This window comes from Anabas testudineus, chromosome 24 (assembly GCF_900324465.2).
Source record: "Anabas testudineus chromosome 24, fAnaTes1.2, whole genome shotgun sequence".
Taxonomy (NCBI): domain Eukaryota; kingdom Metazoa; phylum Chordata; class Actinopteri; order Anabantiformes; family Anabantidae; genus Anabas; species Anabas testudineus.
In genome coordinates this window covers 10,026,017-10,036,160 of record NC_046632.1, presented here as the reverse complement: position 1 = coordinate 10,036,160, position 10,144 = coordinate 10,026,017, and the positions used below count along the sequence as shown (strand labels likewise).

At 39.0% G+C, this 10,144-nt stretch overlaps 1 protein-coding gene across 2 annotated transcripts; it reads right to left on the bottom strand.

Annotated features, from left to right (window-relative positions):
- Window positions 1-300: 300 nt before the first annotated feature.
- moxd1l (monooxygenase, DBH-like 1, like) lies at window positions 301-10,115 on the bottom strand. Of its 2 annotated transcripts, XM_026341002.1 has the most exons (14): window positions 10,030-10,115; window positions 4,503-4,723; window positions 4,193-4,339; window positions 3,330-3,482; window positions 3,031-3,114; window positions 2,761-2,916; window positions 2,529-2,628; window positions 2,261-2,433; window positions 2,053-2,141; window positions 1,797-1,893; window positions 1,609-1,668; window positions 1,371-1,489; window positions 1,116-1,194; window positions 301-905 (listed from the first exon to the last, which is right to left on the bottom strand). In XM_026341002.1, exons 2-14 carry the CDS (start codon window positions 4,698-4,700, stop codon window positions 750-752), a joined length of 1,611 nt encoding a protein of 536 aa, XP_026196787.1. In that variant the 5' UTR covers window positions 4,701-4,723; window positions 10,030-10,115; the 3' UTR covers window positions 301-749. The 2 variants fall into 2 exon arrangements, with proteins under 2 accessions (XP_026196787.1, XP_026196786.1); XM_026341001.1 differs by lacking the exon at window positions 10,030-10,115 and having other exon boundaries at window positions 4,503-5,784.
- Window positions 10,116-10,144: the final 29 nt, after the last annotated feature.

Below are 10,144 nucleotides of genomic sequence, written 5' to 3'. Positions count from 1 at the left end.
TTATTTCACACACGTTTACTGTATATATTTTATTACTTTAATGTTTAAGTGACTTAAGTGCTTCTTTTACATAACTCATTTAGGCTTATACGTATGAATAATGACTAATAATAGTAAATAATACGTTCAATATATTCTAATACATCCATCCATACAGTAGGTCTACAACTATTACAGTACAGATCCAGTAGGGTATCACATAATCTAAAGGTAAATTAATGTTTTACTGACTCAGATTTTCTACATGCACATTTTTTATATGAAAGGTCAAAATATAAAAAAAGTAACAGGGCTGTTCAGAAAAACAGAAATGTTTAATTACCAAGACAGAAATGTCTGTTTTAATGTTAAGCAGCCAAAATCATCATATCATATTCATATTGGCACAAAATAAATCATAACACATTTTTTACTTAGCACTCTAGGTAGAAATAGAAAAGCTAACTTTATCAATATATATAATGATATAAACTGCCTCATAACTGAACAGATTGAGTGGTTAATTAACTGATTCATCAACATTTGTGCTTCTCTGAATACAAAGTTTAATTTAAGATAGCAATGCCTTTTTCAATATGGTATTTTAACTTTGATCAACAATTAATACCAGAGACATAACTACATGCTAAAAAAAGACAATACAAGTAAGCAATATGCCTTCACCTCTAAAGTTGAATATACAAAATCAGACCAAATACAGATTTTAACATAGTGCAAGAGTGACTGGATCTATTCCTCAAACAAGAGCTTTATATCATTACAATCCAGACCAGAAAAAGTATCATTCCTACTGGGTCCAAAATCCATGAAGTGTAACGTCTGTTGGATGAATTCCTCTGACAAGTTGCATTTGGAGTCTTCATCATGTCCATGACAATGCCATTTTGATACAATCTGAAATCAGCCTGTGGAAAAGAAAATACAGGGTAATACATTTTTGTGATACTGCACAAAACATATCCTCAAAACCCATAAAGCCTACACATAGAAATGAATAAAACAAAATAGAAATGTTTTATTATCTATAAATTACACAATAACAGTGGGATCTTTGTCAAAACAACTACATAAGAATCCAGAAAAGACACTGTAAAACAGTTCAGATTGTAACTTACATCTTTATCAGAGATCAGCTGAGCTTGTGGTAGTGTCTTTAGCAAACTCTCATACCGAGCAATTTCATTGTCAGACATTCTGTCAAACATTAGAATACAAATTAAATTAGAATGGACAAAGAGCATAACAAAATATAGCATGTCAGTAACAATATGTACAATGTATGTCACCTGCCAGTTGATTATTAACCAGGACTATGAGGCTAGATTTAATCTCAGCAGCAATGTTATGTGATTGATTAAATCACATCTTACTGGTAGTTTGTGTTTGTTAGCTGCGTTGTATTTGGATGACTAATGCACATGGAGATATTGACTGCAGGATAGTAGAACATGAAGGCCAGGCACATCTCATCAGTGGTTGCTAAACCCATCTGTAGGAGGAAAATGTAAAACATGCAGTGGTGGAAGTACTGTAAGCACAGGAAGGAACATAATAATAATATTCAGTGGCAGTATTTTTTTAGATTGTACTCATACAGTTTTTACCCACCTTTGTGACAGTGGTACGATTGACAGTACTGTAGGTGCACTCCACTACAATGTCGTCACCCTGTAGTGAAGCAATGTGGTATCATAAATTATACAGTACTGCTTATATATTATATGAAGCCCAAACAATACAATACTAATAAATGCATTTTAGGCATATGGTCATAATATATGGTCATGTAGACCTACTTGTTTGACAGTCTTTACGTTTCCCAAACTGGTGACTTGCTGTAGCTCAAAGTTGTAGTTTTCATCCAAGCCCAAGAAGTCAATCTGCTTTCCATTTCTATGTAGCCCAGGGGGCATGAATTGAGAGTAACAGGATGTTTACAAAAACACATTGTATTATAAGGTACAATCAGCATCAAACCTCTTATTCTTTTTTTTTATTCTTTAACTTAGACATTGAGTGACTTTAGTTAAGTCTTCAGTCTCTCTGTCTTACCGGTACTGGCCAACTCTGACTTTCCTCCCAGTTAGGTGAGTGTGCAATAACACAGCGAACATTTGCAGGTCAGGCATAGGATTTATAAACTAGGAGTGGAAGAAAAATATGATCAGGAACACTGTCATAAACAATAAAAACACCCCCTTTTTCTTGTGTCTCATAACCACACCTTCTGTTTGAAACCCCATAATAAGCCACTGCATACCTGGGAAAGCACAGTGGTATTACATACGCCATAGGTGCGGAACTGAGTGGCTTTAGGAGGAATGCTGTACTCCAAATTGGCAAATCCAAGCAGACCAGCAGTCAGGATACCCACATCATGCTGTCGAAGTTGAGTCGTATAGTACAGTCTTAGTCCTGAGCTGTCTTTCCTGCCTATACAGAGAGATGCAAGTTAAAAATTAATGTAATTGTAACCAGATTTCTGAAATCCCTCACAGAGCAAATAGAATATTATAAGACATACAGACCTGCTTCAAGGTTTGGATTATTGTAATGGATTTCCAGCCTATAGAAAGAACTTCCCTCTCCTCCTATGGGAATACCTGCATTTTCTGGCAGCGTCAGTACCTGAGGTTTCAGGGATAAACTGGGGATCAGCGTATTGTCAGATATCATCAAATCTTGTCATTACACAAGAAAACAAGGCTTTCAATTCAACAATGGCCAAAACCAGAGTGTGGACATTTGATTCTTCGTCACCTCTCCTCCCACTCCCCATGCAGCCACGACACTGAAGCAGAAGTCGCCCATGTCACCCATGTAGCACGGCTTGTCGTACGTTTCAGTGACAAAGGAGGGGCAACGGTGCAGGAGCATGTGATGGACGATATCATAGTTTTCAATCACTGGTTCAATCTGAGAGAGATTTGTGTTGGAAGGAATAATAAATAAGTAGTAATCTATGTGCTATTGACATGGTAAGTGCTTTGTAGTTTTACTGTATCAGAGGAGTGAAGACAGGATGAATACCTGATATATGTGAAGTTTTGTATTTAAGTTGGAAAAGTTCATGACCTTGCAGTGGTAGTAGGTTTTAATAGCAGGGATAGTGATCTGCAAAACATAAAGATCAAAGTAAACAAAACATCTACTGCAAGTGCACCTGAATAGTTTCACTTCCATTATTACATCCTATTTGTTTAAAAGAAAAAACTGTATTATATAGCATTTCAGTTCTCTAAGGGAATGGCTAAATAGAAGTTGTGCAAAGTCTGCACATTGTTTCCCGATGTCTTTGCAAAAACGTATTTGTATTGAATTATTCCTACATTGTTCACTGTGACATTAAGGTAGTTGCGGGTGGGTAAGGAGGTTCTGGGAACGTAGTTGAGAAGGTTGACCTCCTTGGTGCCTCTGCGGGCACCATGGTAAGTGATATCATCTGTTGTTCCATACGCATAGATCAGCTTAATGGGTTGAGCCTGTGAAAGAGATGGAGAGAACATTAAACATTAAAAAGGTCTCATGAGGGGCAAAGGGATATTACACGGTCCAGTACTTAAAACTGAAAAATCTCATTGTTTTACACCTTAGAAACGAATTATTTAAGTTTACTGTGCACAAGCACAAATACCAACATGCGTCTACAGATTTCTATTTCTAAAACCATCAAGCATTTCAGGTGTTCAATGGGAAAAAAACTGTGGGCTTCTCATGTGGTTTGTTCTTGCCATTGTATTTGTGTCTGAAAACATCCATTCAAGGACAATGTAAAGGAACATTCAGGGGAACCTAACAAAAGAATTCTCAAAAGAGATTAACATTGACCGTGCAGGAAACTTGAGCTTTATGTAGAGAATTAAAAGAACAACACAAAAGTCTTTAAGATTACAAACAATGACAAAAACAATTTGAGTTTGAACAAAGTCTGAGTGAAGTGTAATGAATCTATGAGGGATGTTATGTGTTGAAAAAAGCATTCTGTTCCTCCTCTTCTCACACAGCATGGTTAGTTTGAGTATTATTTATTTGATCATTTTGCTTTAAAATCATAGAAAGTGCCACTGCTGCTCTTTGTTTAACTTTAAATCATATTGGTACTGCGAGTATTCAGCACCATTAGAAGCTTTGCGTCTATTCCCATACAGTACATTCAGAATGTGGTAGGGAGAGAATTAAAACATTGTCTTACAGTAATTTGGAGGTCTTGGTTATCACATGTCTGGATGGATCTTTGAAAAGTCATGACGGTTTGACCTTCGCTTTCAGACAGAGAGAGGAGAGTGTAACTCTGGTGTGTATCCAACAAAGGCATGGAGTTTCCTGTTGCATAATAGTCCTGATGGAGAAAGAAACCAAACATTTTTAGCAGCAGAAAGATAAATTTGGGTTGTTCTTGCCACCAAACATACAATAACATATTCAATGTATTTTTATTGCAATACAGTACACATTGGCAGATTTGTATGTGGTGTTATGCACAGTATGTGGTGAAGACTTACTGCGAAGTAGTTGCCACTTGGTCCAAAGCCCCCTATGACCATATCTGACCCCCTCATTCCTCCATTTGGACTCAAGCCAATGCTCACCCAGCCTGTTGTGTTGATTGCCAGTTTGAATGTAATTATTCCTTGCAGACTATCAAAGCCCCAGTTCAAGCGCACCAGATTGTTCGGGTCCAGGTACAACATGAAGGGCATGGCAGGGTCCACTGCCCCAGCTCCTTTTGTCCAGGCCAGTAGCAGCGAGAGGAAAGGAAGCAGAGAGCGCATGATGTCTCCATGAGAGAAATCTTCAAACTGAACTCACGGTCTGTGGCGCTGCCAAATACCCTCCCACCCTCCGACACACCTGCACGGCTAGATTAACTCCACTGATACAGGTAAAAAGTGCTCAGTCATCTACCATTTGCTCTCATAGAGGGCTCAACAAACACTGTTCAGCGGTAAAATTGTCACAGGACATTTTTGTGCTAAAGATTTCTTCACAGTTTATTCTCATTGTTAAACCTACAAGTTTAATGTTTGATGTCAAAGCATAGAAAAATAATTAATAATCAGATGATTACACACATAAAGCCTCTCTCTGTCTCTTTCCACACATTGTGGTGGGGTGGGCTGCAGACTTCACCTACACTAATATCCACTAAACTACTGTATACCCACCCGACCCGAAATTCCCCCCTCGTCATATCAACCAGTCGCACCAGTATTTTTTTATTGGACAGACAAATGAGACCACTGCAGGTGTTGTAGGGTGTAAGAGAACGTGAGGCAGCAGGAATCACAGGTGTACTTCTCATAATGGCCAGAGACGCAAGCCAAAATGAAAAGTATCTCCTCTTATCTCTTATCCCCTCTGTCTCTTTGCCCCCTTTTCATCAAAATGATATATGAATTATTGTTCTTTGGGTGTTTAATCAGGTCCTCACCACTACTGTAAACACCAGTGTCTGTATTCATGTTCTCATATTTATATCTTTATTATTATTTACAGTGTCCACACACTACTGCCGCTGGTGCTTTAGATTGGAGCTGCTTTCAGCCTGGACACATCAAATGACACCTAAACATTTGTTTACGTTTTAACTGGCACCACAAATCAATTTATTGAAATTTGTATTATCAAATAATTTTATTAGAACTGTATGTTAAGGATTTTGAAATTAAACATAGTGTTTTCTTGTCACAACAGACAGTGAGAGTAAGCATAGGGTATAACTATTGTAACTCTTGTAACTATTATTAATGCCATTGTTTTGTCTTCGATAAAGTCTTGGATGGTATTGATGTATAATGATACGTACATTCACAGCCTCTCTGACTGTAGAGGAAGTTGTCGCATTATTTATAATGATAACTACGTACAAAACTTACAAATTTATTTTGATGTCTTTATGTAACTAACAAGTATAGATATAAAGTCCTCAGCGATCCCGCATTATGGGACCAGGGCCCTCTCGATTTCTTTGTGAATTGCAGATTCCTTTCTAACCTAGTTGTTTTGTAGACAAAGCGTTATTGCTGGAATTTTATATTCATTGAGAATCCAGACCCCTGAGAACACTTATGTCCATATTGACCGCTAGGAGTAGAATGTGTATGACCACTCATAAGCAGTCACACCTAGATTTAATAATATCATTCGGTTTAAGTATAAGAAATTTACTTACGCTCCCACTGTCTGAAGTTATCTCAGACCACTATCTTGTTTCAACTACAGTGTGTCATATTAACAATGTATACTCAGCGCCGCGCTATCGCATTAAACGTACATTTACATCAACTACCGCACAGAGCTTTATTAGTAATCTTCCAGAGTTATCAACTTTGATTGGATCACCGTCTGACACCACAGAACTAGACCAGGCGACTGAATATCTCGAGTCGTCATTACGTTATACCTTAGATAAAGTAGCTCCAGTTAAAAGAAAAGTCATTAGAGATAAGAAACTTGCTCCCTGGTATAACGATGACACGCGCGTCTTAAAACAAACTACTCGAAAGTTAGAACGTAAATGGCGCCAAACTAAACTGTTAGTATTCCAGATAGCGTGGAAGGAGAGCATCCTGAACTATAAAAAAGCTCTTAGTGCAGCTAGATCAACGTATCTCTCCACTCTCATAGAAAACAACAAAAACAACCCTAGATTTTTATTTAATACAGTAGCCAAATTAACTAGAAAGAAAACTACTGCAGACATCTCCACAACAACGTTGTGCAGTAGTGAGGACTTCATGAACTTTTTCAATAACAAAATTGTAAATATAAGGCAGAAAATTAAAGCTTTAAAACCAGACAATTTAGTTGACGCAGGTGACGAGCTAACCTCAGCAGATCAGTACCTAGATTACTTTACTCCTCTTGAAGAGAATGAACTAATTTCACTCATCTCTTCTGCAAAATCTTCAACCTGTACATTAGACCCTATACCGACACACTTTCTAAAACAGATAGTTCCAGAAATAATAGAACCCCTGCTGACAATCATAAATTCCTCACTTAGCTGTGGGTATGTCCCAAAGTGTTTTAAATTAGCAGTTATTAAACCGCTAATCAAGAAACCTGATCTCGACCCTTGTCAGCTGTCAAATTACAGGCCGATATCAAACCTCCCCTTTATCTCAAAGATTCTCGAAAAGATAGTAGCTGGGCAGCTATCCTCGTATCTTCATAGAAATAACATACATGAACTCTATCAGTCAGGATTTAGGCCTCATCACAGCACAGAGACGGCACTTGTTAAAGTAGTAAATGACCTCCTATTGGCCTCTGATCAGGGTAGTGTCTCTATGCTTGTGCTACTCGATCTCAGTGCAGCTTTCGACACCATTGACCATAGTATTCTCCTTCACAGACTAGAAAATGTTGTCGGAATTAGGGGAACGGCCCTCTCCTGGCTTAGGTCCTATTTGACTGATCGTTATCAGTATGTAGATCTAAATGGCGATTACTCCACATGCTCTCCAGTGGAGTTTGGTGTTCCACAGGGTTCAGTTTTAGGCCCCCTGCTTTTTTCCCTCTACATGCTTCCTCTGGGCAACATTATCCGTAAACATGGTATTAACTTTCATTGTTATGCTGACGACACACAGTTATATGTTTCATCAAAACCAGATGAGATCAAACTGCTTAATAAAGTTGAGCAATGTGTAAAGGATATACGAGACTGGATGCTAATTAACTTCCTTCTGCTAAATCCTGATAAGACAGAAGTACTAGTTATAGGATCATCTGCAGCTAGAAGCAAGATGTTAGACCACACCGTAACTCTAGATGGCCTTTCCGTTACATCTAGTGCAACAGTCAAAGACCTTGGTGTGATTCTAGATTCCAGTCTTTCATTTGAAGCTCATGTAGATAATGTCACCAGGACAGCTTTCTTTCACCTCAGAAATATTGCCAAGATAAGGAATATTTTGTCACTAAATGATGCAGAAAAATTAGTCCATGCTTTCATCACCTCTAGGTTGGACTACTGTAATGCCTTACTGTCTGGCTGTTCAACCAGGTGCATAAACAAGCTTCAGTTAGTTCAGAGTGCAGCAGCGAGAGTCCTCACTCGAACCAGAAGATACGATCACATCACGCCTATCTTATCTACACTTCATTGGCTCCCCGTGAAATTTCGCATTGATTTTAAAATACTACTTTTGACATTTAAAGCATTAAATGGTCTTGCGCCGCATTATCTAAGTGAACTGCTAGTGTCTTATGATCCACCACGCCTACTTCGCTCAAAGGATGCTGGCTGCCTGTCAGTACCTCGTATCCTAAAAACTACAGCTGGGGGCAGAGCTTTTTCTTACAAAGCCCCAAAGTTATGGAATAGCCTTCCAAATAGCGTTCGGGACTCAGACACAGTCTCAGTGTTTAAGTCTAGGCTGAAAACCTATTTATTTAGTCAAGCATTTGAGTAAATAGATCTGGGAAGGACTCATGGACGTAGAGCATTATGGTGAACTGGTATGTTTAGATGCTGTCTTCCCAACTCTCACTGATCACTCGGGTTTGTTGATGGTGAAGTGTTTGGTTGCTCTACATCCCAGTGCGCCCTCATGTCCGTGTTTTCTTCTGAACCCACCCTTTTAGTTAGGCTGTCATAATTAGTCCTGCCGGAGTCCCTGCTGCACTACACTAAATATACATTCACCTCAAACTTTATCTGACTGTGAATACAACTAACTGCAATCTCTCCTCTTCTCTCTCTTTCCCTCTCCCTCTCTCTTTTCCCTCTTCTGTCTCTCTGTCGAGCTACACGTCATTCCACCCTCTGCCCTCTGGACCTGTCTGACTCGTCCTGATGCCCAACTTCTGGCTGGAGATCTCGTCGCCTGGATCCACCGTTTGCCCTTTGGGATGCGTTTGGAGACTGGATTGGTCACAAGCTACTATGATGTCGGTCCCGGCCTCGGCGGACGTCGGAAGCTGTTTCTTGGAGGTCTCGACTCAACGCTCGATAGTCAAGGAATGGAACTAGTCTGCCTGCAATAACTAACCGGACTCCATATTAACTTAAAAGACTTTAACTGTTATACTGGACTGCCTACACAGCATGTAATCACCCATATGAGGATGGGTTCCCTGTTGAGTCTGGTTCCTCTCAAGGTTTCTTCCTGTTGCCTTCTCAGGGAGTTTTTCCTTGCCACTGTCGCCCTCGGCTTGCTCATCAGGGACAATCACATTATTATGACTCATACACATACACTGTTCATGTACTGTTCTTTGGTTGTGTAAAGCTGCTTTGTGACAATGTCAATTGTAAAAAGCGCTCTACAAATAAAATTGAATTGAATTGAATTGAATTTAGTTGGCAGTTTATTAGGTACATCTAGTTTAATATAACAGTTTTATTGACCCCAGTTATTTTATTCTGATCTTTGTGACTCTAAAACAAGAAATATTAGCACTCACTGGCCCCAGGGCCTCCTGACCTCTTGGGCCCTAGGGCCTCTTCAGTACAGTAGTGTCAATCTGGTTCATACTGTCAGATGCTTTGGTTATTCAGCATATCCTAATTTTTATAAATGGAGTGAACAAAATATTTGACCATATCATTGGACTGCATTAGTTTTATCTATGTTTACCTTATAAATTGACTCCTATCTGTCCACCATATTGGCTAAAAATGTAATAGCCCATTAATCCCAGCAGAGGCCGACTTAATCATAAGAAATGAGTTCAGGGTCACTCCCTGTGAGTTGTCAACAACATAGTGAGTAAATACACCACAGTAACACAGTCTGTCATTGGAATAATAAAAAGAAAACATACAGTAGTATTGTATAAGCCTGATGTAGTGGGAACCTCTGTAAAGAGAATGGAGAATAGCGAAATAGGCGGCAGTAAATGTATTATAATTTATTATAATTATTAATATTTTATATAAATAAAGAGTTTTTAAAAGTTGGATGATGTTGATGATGGGATATTTTACCAGACATAGTTGCATTTTGAATAATGCTATTATTATGTGTATAATTTATTATTATGTGCTCGTTGTCTGCTCTCCGGTCTTGGAGGGACTACCTTTCCGGTTTCTCCCCGCGGTGCCGTCCCTCCCTCTCCGCTGTCAGCAGCTCGCTGCGCCGTTCAAACTCACAGTCGAGTCGCGCTCAGCTGCCCCTTGTCTCGACCGTCTGTC

Excerpts from the sequence above, each read along its gene's own strand:
- moxd1l (XM_026341001.1), bottom strand. The coding sequence starts at position 4,772 with ATGCGCTCTCTGCTTCCTTTCCTCTCGCTGCTACTGGCCTGGACAAAA. Across the intron at positions 3,483-4,192 it reads ACCAAGACCTCCAAATTACT|GCTCAACCCATTAAGCTGAT; the intron begins GTAAGACAATGT and ends TCTCTTTCACAG. Across the intron at positions 1,894-2,052 it reads GTCAGAGTTGGCCAGTACCG|AAATGGAAAGCAGATTGACT; the intron begins GTAAGACAGAGA and ends TGGGCTACATAG.